General features: G+C 38.1%; 1 protein-coding gene across 1 annotated transcript; it reads left to right on the top strand.

Annotated features, from left to right (window-relative positions):
* The first annotated feature begins 6,227 nt into the window (after window positions 1–6,227).
* On the top strand, window positions 6,228–10,035 carry si:ch211-153f2.3 (uncharacterized). The gene is made up of 2 exons (XM_059350146.1): window positions 6,228–6,662; window positions 7,837–10,035. Exons 1-2 carry the CDS (start codon window positions 6,438–6,440, stop codon window positions 7,957–7,959), a joined length of 348 nt encoding a protein of 115 aa, XP_059206129.1. The 5' UTR covers window positions 6,228–6,437; the 3' UTR covers window positions 7,960–10,035.
* The last annotated feature ends 11,881 nt before the right edge of the window (window positions 10,036–21,916 follow it).

Genomic DNA, 21,916 nt, shown 5'->3' with positions numbered 1-21,916 from the left:
TTAAAATAGCCAACTTCATTTAAGTAAATGTACTTAATGACTTTTCCACCACTGGTATTGGGTATTCGGATTACCACAATATTAAAATCTTACCCCTACTATTTCAAATTATTATTAAAATATTTGTACAGTAAAGGTACAAAAAAGTAACAATGAATGATCCTTTTAGATTGTTTTTGTATTAAATACATCAGCCTTTTTAAACGTTGTATCTGGAGAGAATTGTATAGCTATTACTGGAATAGGTAATCTGATTTACAACAATTGATCATGCCTTAAAAACTGAGTTTATTTTCTATACAAATATGAATTCTGGAAAGTAAGAAACTGTAACTGTCAAATAAATTATATCTAATAATAATAATAATAATATCTATTGATTGACTTAGAAAAAGACGTTCATGTGAAGTTGTTGCAGCTTTGTCTTTACTTGCAATTTCTTTTGCCTAAAATCTTATTTATAATCTTGCTTAACTACACATAGATGTCCTGTGCAAACATTGTGTTTGGCCTGAAGTCTGCTCTTGTGACACAGGAGCAGCTCAGCTGACAGACAGCTGAGTGCTGCATTGCCTCAGGCTGCTGGAGCAAAAACCCACATTTAAAAATTAATCTGCCACAGTTTGTACACCTTAATCTGAGCCTGAACATCATGTAAGCTGATATCAGTTCCTGGTTCCTGGTTCCTGGTTTCCACGCTTTCTACGGTGGGTTTCACACCAAAAACACAAATCTGAGGGTATTTATAAAGTTAATCTTCATCCTGAAAGAGTAGAGCAGACATAAATAGCTTTCCCTGCATGTCCTATTTTCTTCTGACAGACACAATTTACTATTGATTATGTTTAAAATGCACCAGCTGGCTTTTGTTCATTGTCAAATATCTGTCTGTCTTGCCACTGTCCACTGTCCAATTTAAAAACAGCCAAACAATGATATAACTTAATCTTTCAGTTAGTCTCACACAGTGAACCAGCTTGTGCTATTAAATAAAAACTCTCCATCAATACAAGTTGCAGTGGTGGAGGTACCACATAAAAGTATATTAAGTTGTTAAAATGACAACTTAAAAAACAGTAAAATGCTGCTTGGATAAATGTATCAATAATAATAATAATAATAATAATAATCTAATAACATATTTGGAATATATAAACCCATCTGTGTGTGGTCATTTTACATAATGAATACTTTTACTTTTGATACTTTAAGTACATTTTGATGCTGATACTTTTGCACTTTAACTTAAGTACTTTTGAATGCAGGACTTTTACTTGTAGTGGAGTAATCACAGTGTTGTATTTGTAAATATACAAAAACACAAGTAAAAGCATAGTAAGACTCTCCTTGTGACATTGTGCAAATGGGTGGAAAAAAACACTAGGGGGCAGCAAAGTTCACTGAAAAGGTAACACACTGTTCAGATAACACACATGATCCCATCAGGGCTGAATTTAGATGACAGTCTTATAAAATATCAGGTGTAAAATGGTGAAGTGAAGAGAAAAATCACCAGATTGTTCTGAATAAAACCCCATAATAAACCCATCTTTCTTTTCTTTTTCAAAACAATAATTGTTTTGAGTTTGTCTTGCCGTATTGCACTGTTTTCCATTCATTTGATTACATTTAAACAGTGGGATTGAAGTCCATTACGGCAGTTTATTTTTGATCCCTAAAATCTAACTTTGTGCCTTCTCAATCTGAAATACATATAAGTTTTGTGGTTGAAGAGACAGTAAGCCTGCTGGCCAAAACCTTAAAAAACAACAACATTTGATCTGTGCATGACCAAATAAAAGAGCAAGTGGCCCTTCAGCTATTTTACATAAAGATTAGGCTTAAGGGGCTCAACAATTCAGGTTTTTGTTTCTTGACATATATAATGAGTCACTGTATTTCCAGTCTGCCTTCAGTCCAAAATGGGAGGAAGATAAAAGTAGTAGAGCTCCCCCGAGGGCTTGTCGATCACATTTTAATGACACAGCTGCGGGTTAGTTGCACAATGCACAAAAAGATGACTGAAGCTTTTGGCAAGTGGCCTTTATGATCATCCCAACCGCCTGCTTCAGGAAAAAAAACATGTAGAACCTCAAAGAAATGATAAAAAGAAGTAAAACAAGAGTAAATATTTGCAATGCTTTGCATAGCTGGAGATGACTCCTTGTGACTTCAGTATTAGACCTCATCTCTTTACTCCCTGCATAATCTTTAAGTCCCTTTAAAAAATATACAGTCATGGACAAAATATTAGACCATTCTTGTTGTCTTTAATTTCTTGTTCATGTTAATGCCTGGTACAACTAAAGGTACATTTGTTTGGACAACTATAATAATAACAATTTTTGTTGTTATAGCTGGCTTTCTTGATAATGATTTTGGTTATTATCAAGAAAACCATGGAAAATGGCCAGATATCAGCTTTTGAATTGAACTCTTATGAGCTATTTATGTTGTTATTTCATTTGTACTTTCAGTTGTACCATGCTTTAAAATTAACAAGAAATTTAAGAAAAAGGGTGGTCTAATAATTTTTTCCCATGACTGTACACTCACCGGCCACTTTATTAGGTACACCTGTTAACTGCTCGTCAACACAAATATCTTATCAGCCAATCATATGACAGCAACTGAATGCATTTAGGCATGTAGACATGGTGAAGACGAGCTGCTGGAGATCAAAAGGAGCATCAGAATGGAGAAGAAAGGTGATTTTAAGTGACTTTGAACGTGGCATGATTGTTCTGAGTATTTCACAAACTGCTGACCTAACAACCATCTCTAGGGTTTACAGAGAATGGTATGAAAAAGAGAAAATATCCAGTGAGCCAAAATGTCTTGTTGATACCAGAGGTCAGAGGAAAATGGCCAGACTGGTTGAAGATGATACAAAGGCAACGGTAACTCACGGTAACCACTTTGTCACAATTAAGGTCTGCAGAAGATCATCTCTAAATGCACAACACGTCCAACCTTGAAGCAACAGAAGACCATACCGCCACTTTATTTGGTATACCTTGCTAGCTAGCTAATAAAGTGGCCGTGTATGTGCAACTAATGACAATACATCCAGTACCAAAAAACCTTTTAAATGGCGTTGATATGTGATTTTGATGTGGTGTTTCCTTACTAAAACTAAACTAAACATGAACTACAAGCTGATGTCACAGCTGAAGATTGTAAAGATAGCAGTTTTATTTTGACTGGCGCTCAGAGTTTAAACAGTTTTTTTTTTTTTAAAGAAAGTCTATTTTGCCCTGCTGTTAGTTAGTAGTTCCTATTTTTTAAATAACTGATCACTGTAAATTAAGATTATGTGCACCCAGGAGTAGACTGACTGAAAATATGTGCATCCATTCACCATATTATAACCACTTGCTTTACTGTTGTGACCAGTAGTGGAACAAGTCTTTAGATCCCTTACTTAAGTAAATGGGGTGCACTTATATAGCGCTTTTATCCAAAGCGCTTTACACTACGCTCATTCACACACACATTCATACTGTTGACCGAGGCTACCAGCCACCTTTGGGAATTCATTCACACACCAATCGCAGCATCGGGAGCAATTTGGGGTTCAGTATCTTGCTCAAGGATACTTCGACATGTAGCTGCCATGGTCGGGGATAGAACCACCAACCTTCCGGTTACTGGATGAACGCTCTACCAACTGAGCCACAGCCCCAGAAGTTCATAGTATCATCAAAATGTACTTAAAGTACCAAAACTGAAAGTACTAGTTATGCAGAATGGACCCACTCAGACTTTTTTATATATTCTAAATATATAAAATTACTATTATTGATGCCTTTATGTAAGCAGCATTTTACTGATGTCCATGTAGGGCTTATTTTAACTACTTAATATACTGTTATGGGCTGCACGGTGGTGTAGAGGTTATCACTCTTGCCTCACAGCAAGAGGGTTGCTGGTTCGACTCCGGCCTGTGGCTGTGTGGAGTTTGTATGTTCTCACCGGGTCCTCCGGCTTCCTCCCACAGTCCAAAAACATGAACTTAGGTTTAATTGGTGACTCTAAATTGCGCGTAGGAGTGAATGAGAGCGTGATTGTCTGTCTCTATGTGTCAGCCCTGTGATAGTCAGGTGACCTGTCCAGAGTGTACCCCGCCTCTCGCCCAATGTCAGCTGGGATCGGCTCCAGCCCCCCCGCGACCCGAGTGCAGATAGGCGGGTAAAGATAGTGATTGAATGAATTAATATACTGTTATGTGGTTTAATTTATAAATATGCATAATCATATTAAATTGATTGTCATTTTTCATGTTGAATCTCGACCAGAAAAGTAACTAAAGCTAGTGGAGTAAAAAGTTCAATATTTTACTTAAAATGTAATGGAGTAGAAGTATAAAATTACATATGTGGAAATACTCAAGTAAAGTACAAGTACCTGATTTAAATTAAGTAAATGTACTTGGTTACATTCCACATGTGATTATAATATACTGCCATGTGGTTTAACTTCTAATAATTATTTTTAAATTGATCATGTTTTTCATGTTTAAGCTCAACCTGAAAAGTAACTAAAGCTGGCAGTTAAATGTAGTGGAGTGAAAAGTTCAATATTTGCCTCTAGAATGTAGTGGAGTATAAAGTTACATACAGTCATGGAAAAAATTATCCATGGTTTTCTCTATAATGATTTTGGTTATTATCAAGAAAACCATGGAAAATGGCCAGATATCAGCTCTTAAATTAAACTCTTTTGAGGTATTTTTGTTGTTATCATTATATTTGTCCGAACAAATGTACCTTTAGTTGTACCAGGCATTAAAATGAACAAAAAAATGACGAAAAAAATGGTCTAATAATTTTTTCCATGACTGTAAATGTGGAAAATACCTCAAAATTGTGCTTAAGTACAGTACTTGAGCAAATGAACTTAGTTACATTCCACCACTAGTTATGACACGAGGAAACACTGGAAGTTTGGAAAGTTCAGTTTTTAGGATATAATTATGCTTTAACCCCTATTTTGTGATATGGCGCCACATAATTGCACGTTTCAGGATGGTCTCTCTATGTCTCTGTCCCTCCACCTGAGGCTCAGTCTGTGTATTGAGCAGCTTGTTTGTCCCTGTCATTGTTGTTGCTGCTTCCTTGACCTTCAAGACTTGACGGCCCAATCCCTCCAACCTCTTCTCACGCTCCACGGACCTCTGCACAAATGGAGTCATAGCTCACGTCTTATGAGCTCTGACAAGTGCACCACTCCATCTCTTTCTCTCTCTCTCTCTCTCTCTCTCTCTCTCTCTCTCTCTCTATCTCTCTCTCTCACTCTCTCTTTCCAACGTGCTCGTCCATCCGTCTCTACAAATTACTCTATGACAGAATAACAAATCAAAGCCATTTATTTTAGTGGCCAAAGTGAGAGCTGAGAGTTTTTTAATGGGCTGTTGGACATCACAAGGTCTCAATTCTCTCTCTTACACACACAAACACCACTTCTTCTTTGTTTCTCATGGTGTAAAAAGAGCAAAACGTTTCTTCAAAGTAAAGAATTACCTTGGTGGAAGAGAAAAAAGAAGCATTGACTGATGCCCCCTCCAAATGTGCCCTCTAACTCTTCACAGCCAGGCCCGTAAGTCAGCCAGGAGAATACACTAGACCCCTGTCTCTGAAACCGTCCCACAAACCCCACAGGGATTGGACTTAACTTGGCCACAAAGGGCCTGGTTATATTTCACCGTAGGATGGCCTTTGTGCCGCTGAATCGGCTAACACTGAGGCTGTGTCTCCTTCCTCGTCCAACCTGTCTGTCTCCTAAGCTGACAAACAGGTCTTATTTAGGGAGAAGCACTGAGAAAGTCCACTCTGGAGGGGGTTTGATGGATTTTGTGTGTCCACGCACACACACAGGTTTACACTTTGTCCAAATGAGAGCTCACTCACAACACATTTCTCACACCAGAATTGTATGGGGGCGGGATTGAGTGAGAAAAAAGAGAGAAAAGGGGGGGAGGAAGAGGGGGAGGTGGTGGTGGTGGTGGTTGGGGGGGTCTTTTCAGTTCTTTTAAGAGGCAACAATAGTCTTTGTCTGAGATCTTCCACCATTCTTATTAGGGTTACCGAAAGGAGGAGGAGGAGGAGGAGGAGGAGGAGGAGGAGGAGGAGGAGGAGGAGATGGGGCATGCAGGCGGAGGGCAGTTTCTCCATAGTAACAATGACAAAACAAGCCAGTTCAGCACCAGGCAGGCAAAAGGGATGATTGCAGCTGCTGAACAGAAGCAGACTTGTGCTGCAGAGTCCTGATCACACAGAGAGAGGAGGAAGACCAGACGAGTCCTGAGAGGAGGTGATCTAGTGCGGTGCCAAGAGGAGAAGAAACAGAAGATTCCCAGAGTTTTATGACAAAGTGCTGGGAGGCAACACGTGTTGAGGGCACACACTCCTACTGTAACCCTGCCCCTGCACCCCAGCATGGACCGGGACAGCCACAGCGAGGACACTCTGTCCACCATGGTCCTGGAGAACATTAAAAACAAACTGATTCACGCCTTCAGGGCGACCGGAGAGTCCAGAGAGAGTCCTCGGGGCTCCGGCTCCACTGTCAGACCTGTCAGCATCGGCAGGAGTTACCAAGCCAACGAGGAGCTGCGGAGGGCGCAGATAGATGGAGCAATAACCTGGCTGAGGTCTGAGCTGGTGAGTTGACTGACAGATTTGACACTTTGTGTTGTTTTTTTTGCTCTGTAGTCTGCAACAGTTGTCACGTACGTCAGGAAATGTCTGATTTATCTTCTGTTAAGGAAAAAAATTGATACTGCATAGTATCGCAATATTTTGCATGGCAGTGTTGTATCAATATAACAACAAGTATTGATATATTTTATTGTATAAATCAATATTGCAAAAACAAATTCAAATTTCTGGTGCTAAAATAATTAAATACATTGTTTTTAAGTCCACTAGAAGTTGCTGACATTAAATATTTAATTTAATTAAAAAATTTTAAAAGATGCTGAAGGGGCTGCATAACTTTTTCTGCACAAGCTGCATGATTCAATTGCCCAATAATCACACATGTTTGCATTCAGTTAAGTTGGACAGTGTAGTCTGTAATAGAAATTGTTCAGTTTATTAGGTGCATGCAACATTTATGACAGGTGGTTATGACAGTGTGGGTCAGTCTGTCTGAAAAATGGTTAAAAGTAAGATGAACAGACACACAATTTAGATAAAACTGATATTGAAAAAGTGTTGGGGACATAAAAATCAGTTAAAAAAGGGTTATAAATTGTAATGTATGGCAAATATTAATAGTTGCCTTCTTAATATGTTAAGGTTGTGAAAGGTTAGGTTTAGGAAACAGCTACTTCTGTAAGGTTAGGAAAGAAAAGCACTGTACATGGTAAGGCATTACAAAAGATGCCTGAAAAAGTAAAATGAATGGATGTAACTACCGGAAATGAAGTTAAAGATGAAAAGAACTTAAGTCACGTTACTTCAAATGTTAATGCTTGTTTTTTATACAGGACACGAAGACCAATCTCTTGAGTAAAAGTCCTTCAATTTGTGTCTTTTTGTTAGACAGTTTTACAGGTTATTATCAGCAATTGTGATGTTTGAAACAACGATCCTGACGTGCAACAGCGACCGTCACGACTCAACAATGTGTTGTGGTCGTCTAGTGTCAAGTTTTTGTAGGATATTATGAGTTCTACTGCAAAAGTTCTTGTGGAAAATCATAAGAACCACATGGGGTCAGACAGTCTCATTCATTAATGTGAAGACAGTTGGAAGAAAGAACCAGCACATTTGTGTTTCTTTATCCAAGCTTCAAACACGCTGACTCAGTCCTTTCTTTGTTGCCCTTCAGCTGGAGATGCGCTCCCAGGACCTGCAGCTGGCTCAGACGCTGCTGGGGCTCAACACAGAGATCCAAAGACTGAGGAGGGAGAGCTTCGGAGGGGTGGATGTAGAGGCGGACGATCAGCAGTAGAGAGCAGAGAAAGACTGACTATAGGTGGGGAAAAAACCCTTACTGGAACAAGGAAATGATGCAACTGAACAGAAAAGATTGAATGCATTTGACTGTAATAATGGCTCATTGTAATAAAATGTGTCATGGTGAAAAAATAGACACCTGTTGCATTTAAAGCAACCAAGGTAGAGGAAGAAGAAAGACAGAATGTGCTTTCTTTTGTGTCATGGTGGCATTTTTTTTTATTTTTTAGATAATTTGCACTTATGCAGAGTTGTACTAAAGAAACCTGAATGTAAAAAATAAATAGAAAATCACTTTTTGTCACCTTTTCTTTTGTTACAATGTTTTGTGAATTGACAAAGAAAATAAAAATATGCACCATCAATCATTCCATATGTTTATTGTTTTGGCATACTGTAGTACAGTACCTGTCTGAAGTTCAGGTTGTTAACCTTGTTATTCCACAAACTTTCTTTCTATGCACAAACATTCCGACCACAGTTTGTCTTCTAAACATGGATTTACATGTTTCATTACATCGCTGTACTAACTAAGGCATCCTAATAACACAAAAACATATTCATAAAACTGTCACAGTGTCACCAGACTTCTTTATCTCTGCATGTGCACAATAAAGATGCAATGGCTGTCCTGCTGCTGCTGCTGCTGCTGCATTAAATCCATTCTGCATGCCGTTATTACCGCTAAAGGTCAGTGAGCTTCCAGTACACACACATATAAAATTCAAACATACATACATCCGGTAATTCAAATGTCACTGTTGTACACCAGCTGCTGTTAACATCACTGTTTGTCTACACAAAGAAGAAAACTTTCTCCCACTTTCCGACACACAAAATACACAAAGACAACAATAATGAGGCATCATGCAAAGCAGATTTTTGTATTCTTATCTTAACTGTTTTTCAAACGCAAAATCACTTCAAAGTAATGAAATATACAATCCATTAGTGGAAAAACTGCTCAAGACTCTTACAACAGGTCTGTACCACTTGTAAATTGTCTTTGTGCCAAATAGGAAATTCACAAAAAGTGCTCCTACATGACTTGTACAAGCCACTAAAGAATAAAACTTTTCGTATGAGGTTGTTGCATTAGGCCTGGTGCCTTTAGGTCAATATTTACTACAAGACTTACAATTTCCTTTGTCACACAATTTATACACAGAATAGTTTGACCTTCAGGAAAACATTTATTCGTTTTCCTGCTGAGAGTTGGATGAGAAGATTGATACCACTATTTGAATCTTAGCTTAGCATAAAAACAGCTAGCTGGCTCTGTCTAAAACATTATTTAACTCTCCTGTTGTATTAGTTTCTCGGGAACAGCAATAATGTTTTTGGGTCAATTTGACCCTTGGGCATGTTTAATTATCCAAAAGTGTTCCAATCCCAATAAACATTGACAAGTTGTTTATATTTCATTAATAACTCCATTACTAACCATTTTAATCAATATTTAGTGCAATGGTGTTCTTTACCTCTCACAGATCATGGTTCAATGAGGATAATTCACTAGTTTTTCATAGAACATGCATGTTAAAACTTTTTTCATAGACATTGGAAAGACCTACATATAAAATACATGATATTGATTTAAAAAACATTTTTACGTTGTTAATTTTTTTCTTTTTATGAAAAAATACTTTTTTATTTTTATTTTTAAACTTTGAAATGGGTCAATTAGACCTGCAACATAACTTGAGGATTAAAGGTTTTTATTACCTTTGTTATTGGAGTAAAATCCTGATAACAAAAAAGTTGGGATGCTGTCTAAAAAGTAAATAAAATACAATTTGATAATCTGCCAAATTATTTTTGACATACATTCAATTTAAGACTGTACACAGATAATATATTCAATTTTCAAACTGACAAAATGTTGTTTTTTGTAAATATATACCCTTAATTTTACACGGCGTCCCAATTGTTTTGGAATCGGGGTTGAAAATTGTGAATTTTGAATGTGTCAAGTCATGTGACTCGAGTCCGTCAGCTCTAAAAATGACTTTTGCATCAGCATGGTGAGAATATTTTCCTTTTTTTACCCTCTCAACTCCTCTCATCCTCTTGTCTTGCTTCTGTTAAGAAAAACAAAACACAGAGAGGGAAGTGAATCTGTGGTGGGAGATGCTCCACCTTGTCTGTGTTGACTGTCTTAGAGGACATGATTTCTTCTGATAGTTTGAGCTGTCAAGGCACAGAGCTTCTCCTGCACGCCCTCTTGGAAAAAACCCTCGAGTTTAGCGGTCGAGACTTCTTCAGACAGGAAATGGAGGAGCCCACCTCCCCCGAACCGGAGGAGTAGACGCTGCCGCTTCCTCGCTCGCTCTCAGAGTCCCAATAGCTGCCCTCCTCTTCCTCCTCTTCGTCCGTCTCCTCCTCCTCCTCCTCCTCGGACAGCTCCTGTTTGAGCTCCTGGATGCCGGAGTGAAGCTCCATCAGCTGACGGATCAGAGCCTGGTCCTGGGAACGCATCTCCATCTGCACACATAAAGAACATCTGTTAATTCTAACTTTTATAAATTTAACCCTCCTGTTATGTTGCGGGTCAAATTGACCCATTTCAAAGTTTTAAAATAATTTTAAAAATCGTTCAAAGTATTTTTTTCATAAAAATATATATAATTTAAAAAAAGTAATGTAAAACAATTGTTTTATATTATTATTATTATTATTATTATTATTATTATTATTATATGTAAGTCTTTCCAATGTACATAAAAAAGTTTTAATATGCATTTTTTATGAAAAACGAGTGAATGATCCTAATTGAGCCATGATCAGTGAGAGGTAAAGAACACCATTGCACTAAATATTTATTGAAATGGACAATAATGGAGTTATTAATGAAATATAAACAATGTTTTTTTAGTTTCTGACACTTTTGGATAATTAAACATGCCCCAGGTCAAATTGACCCACGAACATTATTGCTGTTCCTGAGAAACAAACATAACAGGAGGGCTAAAATATATTAATTAATGAAGAGATGATGGGAAAGAAATCATCAGTAAAGAACCCCTAAAGAAGCCGAACTTCACAGACTTTCTTGCCTTTTTCTTGAGCGGGTTCATGCTCAGTGTGACACCACTGCCATTTAATTCCAACATTGCCTTCTTTCAAATGCAAATGCATCTTTCTTTCGTTCTCTTTCTTCCCCCCCCCCCTTTTTTATGAGAGGCTGTCTAATTGCCGGCTTTGTAAAATAAGATATTCAAAATTCCACCAACTTCAGAGTCCAAGTTTGTCCTCAGGAGTGAGGAATGTCCCAAACAAAAAACCATCTGTGCCGATCTGCATTTCTTTTCTCTGTTAATTACAGCACCAGGCTGAGACTGGGCTCCGGCTGAAAGATGCTGGTTTTTTACCACCTTTTGTCGACACTTGGAGGAATTTTTCTTTTTTTTTTAGCCCTATAATGTGCTGTGTGTGTGTGTGTGTGTGTGTGTGTGCGTCTGCATCTGCCTGTGCACTTGTCTTCCACTGCAAACTATCCTTAAATCAAGAGGTTTTTATGTGGATAACAAAACACTTAAGCTGTCTCTTACTTTCACATTTTATTTTCAACACAGCACCTTTCAGAATAGATAAGATAAGATTTTTTTCTCACTGTGCTGACTTGCAGCTCATTTAAGTGTCAAAAAAGAATCACAAACCTAAACAGGTTATCAACCGGTCAGTGGAAAGTGTAAATATTTGGTTTGTTGGTGTATAATTTTCCAGCAGTTCAAAGTATTGTTCCCTATTGTTAGGAGTGATGTATGTAATAATGTTAAGATGTTTGTTTAATCAGGATTCCCCGATCTTGCGAATGTATGCTTGAAGTGGGCGGGGTTTGTTGGATGTGTAGTTGGTCCTTTAATGTTGTTCCATTTCACTTAATTGATTGTGAGGACTGGTACACCTTGTCGGTGAGTTACGTGTTATATGTTTGCATTGCCAGTGTTGGAACAAAAATGAATCTTACATGAAGAAGTGACAACTTACATTTATTTATTCTGTGTTTTTTTTTTATTTCAGGTGTACAACCTAACTAGGGTCTCATAACATGTATGCAATAAACATGAGAGAAAAAGAGAGACCCGAGTTGGTCCTGATATGCCTTCCAGATTTACTAAGCTCAATTAGTACTTTAGTAAAAATCTGGACAGTTGGTATCATTTGGGGTGTGTCTTTGAAAAAACCTTTTCACTCAAGTTTCACTCAATCAAGTTTTTAAAAAAGTTTTACAATAGATTTTACATAGCTGCTACCATGTTTTGTGGCTATTTTTTGGTCTTAATGGGACTTACTGGTAAAATAAGGGTAAAAAAATTAAAGGATTATGATTGTATGATGTTATTCATCCGCAGTATAATGGTTCGGGCTCTCAAAGAACATCATTAAAGCTGTTTCACACCAAACATGGATATTCATGTGAAAAACTGCAAGGGATTTCTAAGTATTACATGTATGCATTTCTTGCAAAAGACCTGTTAACATTGACCAATCAGATCAGACTAGTGTTTATTCAGAGGAGGGTTTAAAGAGACAGACACTAAAAAGGAGCGATTTATAGCTGCTGCAGCCAGTGAACATTAAAGCATGTGGACGTGTTCTCTCCTGTGGCTGTGAAATTTTTTTTTGTTTTTTTTCTGTTTTCCCTATAAACAGTATAGAAACGTCTACAGCCAGGCACCTTAACATCTACATTTTGCCAACCTCAAGTGTAGTATTGCGTTTCTCTAGCTGGACTAGCTTTCGATTACAAATCTCCTGAGATATTTCTTTGGTGTCCAGCCTCTTATTTGCACTTGGCTCCTCGCTGCATTCTGACAAAATCATATTAATAAATGCTCATTATTTCTTATCAGTAATGTTGGTAGGTTAATAGTAGGCTGTTACATCTTCATTGTGAGGCTCAAAATAAGGTTCGCAACATTATTTCTCTTTTTTTGTCCAACAATAGCTCTTTCTTTAGTAAAGGTTGCAACCCCTGTTCTGGTAGAATCCAAAAAATACAAGTGTGAGCCCCACAATTAGCATAATTGGTCCTATTTAACTCAAAAACAGGGTATACTTTCATGTAAACAAGGTCTATTGGCCCTTTATTCCATAACTATAGGGGAAAATTGTGATAATGAGTTGGACTGAAGTAAGACTAAAGGTGTAACACAGAATTGATTGACAATTGATACTATATGCTTTAAATAGCAGTCAAACCAGACGGGATCATTTTTTAACCCGGACAAAAGGTGTATGGTTTAAAGTTTATCATACAAAGAAAGTCACTATAACTGATAAGAAACATTATTAATATAAGATCTGGGTTTGACATACAGTGAATCCTACTATTCAGGTGTTGTGTTTCAGAGCTGTTACACTGCAGGATCTCATTAAACCGAGCAGGAGGTCTCTGTTTTTACTGGCTGTTTTGTCCGTCTTCGGCACAGACACGTGGTTTCTCCTCCTCTGTGTGCTAAGGACACTCGGTTACCATGACGAACTGTCTGGGTGAATGCACTAAATGCCAAGTGATATATTAGGCCGTGACAATGAGCCTTACACAGTAGCTCACAGAGGTGCAAACAAATACACACTTGGACACATGGACACACACACACAGCCTCTTTGACTGTGGAGGAAGGCGTAAAAAGACGTCTGACATTGTAACAACATGACCTACAAGCATCGCAGGAACAAAAAGGCAATAACTTCCCACACAAAAACATTCAGATGATCCAGGAGGTCAGTTTGTTGTGCTGACAAACGACTTGACCTTTGGCGTAATGATTTCATTTTGGCTGAAAGACTCAATTCAACACTAAAAACTTAACAACATTACATGCAGCAGAGGTGAAAGACATATTCAGATCATTTTCTCACTAATAATAGCAGCAATACTACAATGAAGAAAATAATTATACTGTTTAAAAAGTCCTGCATTTTATCAGCGAGGAAGTAACTTAAAGTTACTTTGAGTAAAGTGAGACGATGTTACTTTTGTTGCCACTATTGCCAACTACAAGATAATGATAAACATGTTGTGCATGAGCGTGTTTCTTGAATGTTGTCATGGTTTTCAGGAAAGGTGAGCGGAACACAACAAAATGTCAGAGTTGTTGAGAATAAAACCAAGATGTTGACATTAAAGTCAAAATGTTTGTTATGAAGTCGAAATGTTGAGATTAAACTTGAAATGTCGAGAATAAAGTTCAAATGTCGAGAATAAAGTTAAAATGTTGAGAGTAAACTTGAAATGTCGAGAATAAAGTTCAAATGTTGAGAATAAAGTTGAAACAATGAGAAAAAAGTTAAATCTTGAGAATAAAACTGAGATGTTGACATTAAAGTCGAAATATTGACAAAAAAGGTGAAGAGTCGACTCTCAAAAGTTAGACTTTAAACTTCATTTCAACTTTATTCTTGTATTGCAATTTAAAAAAAAAATCCTCCTCACACCTGGCCCTAAAACTCTTCCGTAGAGTATTTCTTTCATCACTGGCTTTTGAATGAATGTTCTGAAATACAAGATCTTAATGAAATGTAGTGGAGTAAACATAAGCAGTATAAATGCTCCTCAGATACACCTCAGGATTGTCCTTCAGTACCCTTCTTGAGTAAATGTGATGAAAAACACTTTGTGATACAGACTTGATCAGAGCTCTCACCAGTTCTCTCCGCAGCCAGGCCAGCGCGCTCTCTATGTCCAGCTTTCTGCCTTCCTCTCCAGCTGTGCACTCCGTCCTGCTCCGAGGGTCCCTGCATGCACCCTGTCCTGCTGGCTTACACTCATCAAAGGTGGAGGTCTTGCAGGAGAAGTCCCGCAGTCTGTTAAGGACCACTTCCATCATGTTAGATCAGTGATTTCCTCGATTTATCTCACTGGGTTTCTCCTTGCACCCTCTGCTGTGTTTCTCGTGTGTTCTCAGCTGATGCAGCTTCGTCTGATTTCTCTTCTGATATGAGATCCCTCGCAGTTCTGACCACTTATGAGGAACTCACTCTCTCTTTCTCTCTTTCATCCACACTCCTGTCTCACCCCTCTCTCTCTCTCTCTCTCTCCCTCTTTTCTTGCTGTGTGAATGTTGATGGAGCAGGTCTGACGTCAGTGCATTGTCCAGATGCCTGACCTGGACTTGTTTACAACTTTTTTTTTGTTGAGGGGGGCTTTTATTAGACACACAAACACACAATGATCATTATGATGGAGAGGAGGATAACTTATCCAACGGTGGATGAAGCATTCAGATCCTTTTCATGAATAAAAGTACTAATACCACACTGTAAAAATAATCTGTTACAAGAAAAAATTCTGCATTGAAAAAATATAAAGTATTATTATTATAGTTGCTCTTATATCCAACATCTTAATTTATTAAGTAACTTAAGTTGTCCAATACATGTAGAGGACTAAAAAGTATAATATTTCCCTCTGAAATGTAGCGGAGTAGAAGTATAAAGTGGCATAGAAAGAAAAGACTCAAGTAAACTTGAGTACCTCTGTGTGTGTCTTTAAAAATAGTTGCAATGGACTTTTGTTTTTGTCTGTGAAAAGAGGATTCAGGGAGGACAGAGCGTTATGTACACACTTACAGACACACACACACACACACACACACACACACACACAGGGCTTTAGTGTAAGTAGGGCTCTCATGATCTGGTGAGTGGCCCGTCGCAGGGTCAGGATCTTAGGAACAGTGTGAACAGCCATGTGTGACTAACCCTTCTCGTGCCATTTTACTCTCACTCTGCAGCCCCTGGCAACCCACATTACACCATCTACTCACAAGCACACACGCAGCCCCTTGGCAAACCAAACACAGACCCACTCTCTGGCCTCCGCAGACGGTATCGACCAAAATAGCCACATTGACACATTGAAAGCTATTTTTAGCGCCAAACTGGCTCCACTTTTAGACCTCTTCAAGAAAACAAGCGTCATGACTTTGAAAAGGAATAAAAAAAGTCTCATTGTGTGATTGTCTCGTGTTCTTTTCTGCTTTCAAAGAAACTGAAGAGCACTGATGTCATTTGTATGAGCTGTAACGTCACCACTTTATTAATCTTTTATCATTCTCTGCTACATCACCATTGCAGTGTTTCTCATTTGTTTTGGCTCAACTCTTGAATGAGAATAACACAATGTGGTTCATATTAGGGATGGGCGTTTGGAAGAAACCTACCAACTCGATTATCTATAACATTAACGATCAATTAATCGATTAATCCCTGCATGCATACATGGACAAAATAAAATATATATATTTACAGTACCATACAAAAGCTTGTTTTGATGACGGACGCTTTAATTTTGAAAGGACGAAAAGAGATTTGATCCTGTCAATCGTAAAACTAAATCAACTGAGGTGAAACTGTAAAGATAACGTCAAAGAGTTCAATGTTTTATGTTTTAGCCCCCGAAGAGGCATGAGGTTAGATTTCACAGTAATCTTGCATATTTAAGTGTGTTTTGTGTTTAAATAAGTTTTGGATAAAATTGAACCAGTAATTCATGCTAGCAAGGCTTGATACAGTAAGATAGTTTTGCTCAAACTAATACTCCTGTGTACACAGATCGATTAAAAATCCACATGATCGACCAGATTCTTAATGACCATTCATCGATTAATTACTCCCATCCTTAGTTCATATCTCTGAAAAGTTAGTTTGCTGTTATAAAATATTTGAATTTCTCATTTATACAAGCAAACTGCACATGTTTTGGCACACATGTACAAAATGGACCTGCAAATGGTAAATTGACCTGCACTTATATAGCGCTTTTGTAGTCGCTTTGCGACCATTCAAATCGCTTTACACTGCAGACTGCGCTCATTCACCCTTTCACACACACATTCATACTGGTGGCAGAGGCTACCCTAAACGGTGCCACCTGCCACCATTGGGAATTCATTCACACACCGATGAACGCAGCATTGGGAGCAATTTGGGGTTCAGTATCTTGCTCAAGGATACTTCGACATTTGTAGGCTGCGACGGTCAGGGATCGAACCACCAACCCTTCGGTTGAAGAGTAAGTCTACATAGACTCTCAGTCAGATTGTCCTCTTCACAACTGCAAAACATTTGTATTTTAGCATCTTAATCATTAGCCTATTGTTTATGTGCAATTACTTTACTTGAATTCTGTGTTGACTGTGTTTTCTCATCCTTGTTTACAGTTGTTTACATTGTCTACTATGCTGCTCTATGTGTCTTTAATTACCCCCTTGGGACATGTCTATCAGACATGCATGTGTATGCATTGGATACATTTCTCTGCTGGGTAGCTTGAAAGTTTCCCCCTGAATATCAATAGTAACATAATATGGAAATACTCAATTAAAGTACAAGCATTTCAAACTTAGTACAATACTTGAGTATATTTACTTAGTTACTTTCCACCACTGGATGGCAAGGAAACAAAAACAAAAAGTTCAAACGAAAAAAATGATCATACAAATATGAAATAAAAGCAAGTAAAAATAATATGTTTTATGTTTAAATGTGCATTATTAACATCCTGGATTTTTAAAGACCTTCTACCTGAACAATAAGACACTGACAGATGTGTCTTCCATGGGACTTGCTGTAAGTGGTTCAATGTCGCCACCTTGTGCTACATTTTGGCAGCAAACATAAATAACTGGTGCTTGTGTGTCACAGCTGCAGATTATCAAACTGGACAGCATGTAGTTATGAAGTTCATTCTTTCATCGGATTTCCCTTCAGACTGTGAACTTTGGGAACATTGTAATTACCTAAATTCTGCTTATCATGTGTTCTGGCATCTTCAGAGTTGTTTCACAATTAGGTTTTTACAAACCTCTGAGTGTATCATCTCTACATGTGATTTAAAAACCATTGGTCCCCTCCAGACACATTATAAAACTTTAGAAATGTACCATTAAGGCCTATGAATAAGTAAGAAAGTCTTAGAATTATAAGAAAGTCTTAGAATAACACCTTGCTTCATCTTTATGGTTATGAAGTTTATTTCAAAGGGACCACATGCAATACATTTCAGAACTCGAAATCTGATTAATTATATTGAAGCTAATTTTTTTATGTTTGTTCCCAAAATCCAACAACACATTTAGTTTCAACACTGTGGTGAAACATATTAAGATAAGGTAAGACTTTCCTTTTTTTAGCCACAAAACGGGGACATTTTCAAGGGAAACTTGGATTTGTGAGTGAGTTTGAATAGAAGTAAATGGTAAAAGTTGTCTAGCTGTAATTTTGTAACAGATATTCAAAATGAACATTTTGACTACGATTAGGAATTATGGGGATTTATGAGGATTAGGAATTACTTATATTATTAAATACCAACATTTAATTATAGATATCTGTAATTGAGTTTGAATAGAAGTCAATGGTAAAAGGTGTCTACAATTCACACAGCAATTCTACTCCTTTAGAATCATCACTAGCACTTATTGCTGCACTAACGCCTCTTATCACACTATACCTTGATTGTTTCCCTTTTCTGTAAGTCGCTTTGGATAAAAGCGTCTGCTAAATGACTAAATGTAAATTTGGTAGTGAATGCTGAAAGCAGGGACATTATAATGTTACACTGTTGTTTTCAAATAACTTTAGTAGCATAGTTAATGGTGTCACTGCATTTACTACAACAATGTAACATGGCCTATGTAAATATGCAACTGTACTTGCAAGTGCCACAGTTAAAACCACTTTAGGTTCCCGCCCCATTGTATAGAGAATTGGAGGAACAGTAAATGCCACATTAAAGTGGTGTACATCATCTGAAAGCTGCGAACTTGAAGATTAATTTGAGATGCAGCTTAGCACTGTGAATCTAATAAACCTATTAAGGTTTATCTGGGTTCAGAACATTAATATTTTTCTTTCTGAGTTCTGTAATACATCAATGATGCTATTATCAATCCATTCTCATGGATGTAGCCTCGGCCTGGGGGAGGGGTCGTCAGGTGGTCCCCAACCTTCTTAGAGTGTTTTGACCCTTAACCACAACACTCTCCAGTTGGCGGGTCAGCGGTGATTGGCCAAGTCACTGCCCCCCTCCTCCAGGCTGCCAGCTAAGGTCCTCTCTCTTATGCCAGAGCCAACAGGAGGCTCTCTCTGCCGCTTCTCCCAACCTCCGAACAGCTGTTTTCCTCAAGTGGCCTCTTGAGTGGCCTAGACCCTGCCTCCCAGTGCAAGGGTCACCAATGATGTCCTTGGTCCTCAGAGAAGATTCTGCCTGGTTAACTGCAGTGCTGGCGACCCACTTCCTGCCCGATCTCGTCCTTACTCCTGCTTCCCTGGTGAGTGAAGTCGAAGTCTGAAGTCCATGCTCAACTATGTTCCACAAGTTGATACTATTTGTTACGTACATTTGTTGTTGAGTTAGGCATTTTTCTAATATCAAGAATGTATAAAATGATAAAACCCCGCCAGAATATATATATCAATACACCAAGACTTTTGAAACAACATAGAGAAATCCATGCTGTGATTTGGCTTCAAAGACCTTAGTCATTTTGGAGATTTCTGATTGGATAGCAAGATCTTCTGTTCTTAGTAGTGCTGAGAAACCCTCAGCCCCACGGCAACCAGGGTCTGAATTTGTGATGGCCCAATAACCAGTTTTGTTCCCAATATACAGTTACAAGAAAAAGGATGTGAACCTTTTGAAATTACCTAGTTTTCTGCATTCATTTGTCATAAAATGTGATCGGATCGGCATAGAAGTCCTGATTATAGACAAACACAACATGGTTAACCTAATACCATGCAAACAATTGAATAAAAAATTGCAAAAAATGTCATGTTTTTATTGAATATATTCATGAAACATTCATAATGCTCGTAGAAAAAGTAAGTGAACCCTCTGGCTAATGACTCCATTAAGAGCTAATTGGAGTCAGGAGGTAGCAAATTTGAAGTCCTAACAATGAAATGAGATTTGACTGGTGTAGAGATATTATGACCTGAAAAAAACACTCAAACTTTTTGAGTTTGCTATTCACAAGAAACATCTGCTTATGTGAACCATGCCTCCCAAAGAAGACATCTCTCCAAAGACCTGTGATCAAGAATTGTTGATTAGCATCAGACTGTAAGGGGTTACAGAGTAAACTCAAAGTCTTTAGGTATTCACCAGTCCACAGTTAGACAAATGGTCCACAAACGGAGATGATTTAGTGCTGTGGCTACTCTCCCTAGAAGTGGGTGCCCAGCCAAGTTCACTCCAAAGGCCCAACGCAGGAAGCTCAGTGGGGTAAAAAAGAACTCTAGAGTAACTAATAAAGACTTGGAATCTAGGAGCTGGTTAACATCTCTAGTCATGAGTCTACCACACACAAAATTCAACAGGTGTGGTGGCAGGACACTAAGGAGGAAGCCGCTGCTTTCCAAAGAAACATCACTACATGCCTGAAGTTTACCAAAGGGCAAACTGACATTCCATGACACTTCTAGGAAAATGTTTAACCAGACCACAAAACAAACGCTGAATTGTTCATGATGAACACACAGCACTACGTATGGTGTAAAAAGGTCACCGCATACAATCATGACAACATCATCCCAGCATTGAAGTATGGTGGAGGGAGCATCATGACTTGTGGCTGCTTTGCTGCCTCAGGGCCTGGACCACTTGCTATCATTGACGGAAAAAAATTAATTCACAATTTTATCAAGGAATCCTACATGATGATGTCGGAGTGGCTGTCTGCTGGTAGAAGTTGACTGATGCAGCAGGACAATGACCTTAAACATCAAAGTAAATATACTACAGAATGACTTCAAAAAAGAACATCCACCTTTTGGAGTGTCCCAGTCAGAGATGCTGTGGAATGACTTCAGCCGTTCACACCAGACATCCTCAGAATATGTCTGAGCTGAAGCAGTTCTGTAAGGAAGAATGGTCCAAAATTCCTCCTGAACGTTGTGCAGGTCTGATCAGCAGCTATCACAAGTGTTTGGTTGAGGTTATTGCTGCCAAAGGAAGCTCGACTAACTAAATCAAGGGTTCACTTACTTTTCCCACCATCACTATGAATGTTTAAAGGATGTGTTCAATAAAGACATGGAATATTATAATTATTTGTGTGGTATTAGGTTAAGTACATTGTGTTTGTCTATACTTGGGACTTAGCTGCAGATCAGATCACATTTTATGATAAATGAATGCAGAAAACTAGGTAATTTCAAAGGGTTCACTTTTTTTTCTTTCAACCGTATCTATCAACACATCTGCCAAATTTGGTGCTTTTACCACACAATGATCACCAGCCCTGTTTTAGGTCCACTTTAATGGAATATAATGGAAAGGGGGCTCTGTACAGATCTGGCACTTTCCTTTTCCCCCATAGTTGCTTTTGCAAGTCACTCACTCATCTTCATAAAACTTCTGCATTAAACCACACCTGTCCAATTGGCCCGGTTTGTCTTTCATTGTTATTCTATCAGATTTAAGAGCTGATATCTAGCCATTTTCCATAGTTTTCTTGATAATACCCGGAATCAGTATCAAGAAAACCCTGGAAAATGGCTAGATATCAGCTCTTACATTAATCTGTTATGAGCTACTTTCGTTGTCATCATTATATTTGTCCAAACAAATGTAGCTTTAGTTGAACCAGGCATTAAAATTAACAAGAAACTGAAGAAAACACGGTTGGTCTAATATTTTTTTTCCATGACTGTATCTTTATTGCACTCTTGCAATTTGTAACTTTTAAAAGGTGCGATGAAAATAAAGTTTATCATCATTCGGCATAAAATATCGACTTAAATTCATGCAAAAACAATGACATTACTCAGTTTAAACTGAGAAGAGGAAGGCTGGAATGAGAGATGAATGCAAAACAAGCGCACGACACTTTTGATTGTATAATCAGAGTGCCGGCTGGCCAAAGGAGGTGGGCGGGTCCCGGGTGAGTTTTTGAGTGCAAACCTGAGTGCCCCTCCCGGTGCTAATGAGCAGTGCG

This window comes from Centropristis striata, chromosome 14 (genome assembly GCF_030273125.1).
Source record: "Centropristis striata isolate RG_2023a ecotype Rhode Island chromosome 14, C.striata_1.0, whole genome shotgun sequence".
Taxonomy (NCBI): Eukaryota; Metazoa; Chordata; class Actinopteri; order Perciformes; family Serranidae; genus Centropristis; species Centropristis striata.
The sequence above is the reverse complement of the archived record's forward strand: the minus strand, read 5'-3'. Positions and strand labels throughout refer to the sequence as shown.

Coding starts and splice junctions, on each gene's coding strand:
- si:ch211-153f2.3 (XM_059350146.1), top strand. CDS start 6,438: ATGGACCGGGACAGCCACAGCGAGGACACTCTGTCCACCATGGTCCTG. Junction 6,663..7,836: donor CCTGGCTGAGGTCTGAGCTG/GTGAGTTGACTG, acceptor GTTGCCCTTCAG/CTGGAGATGCGCTCCCAGGA.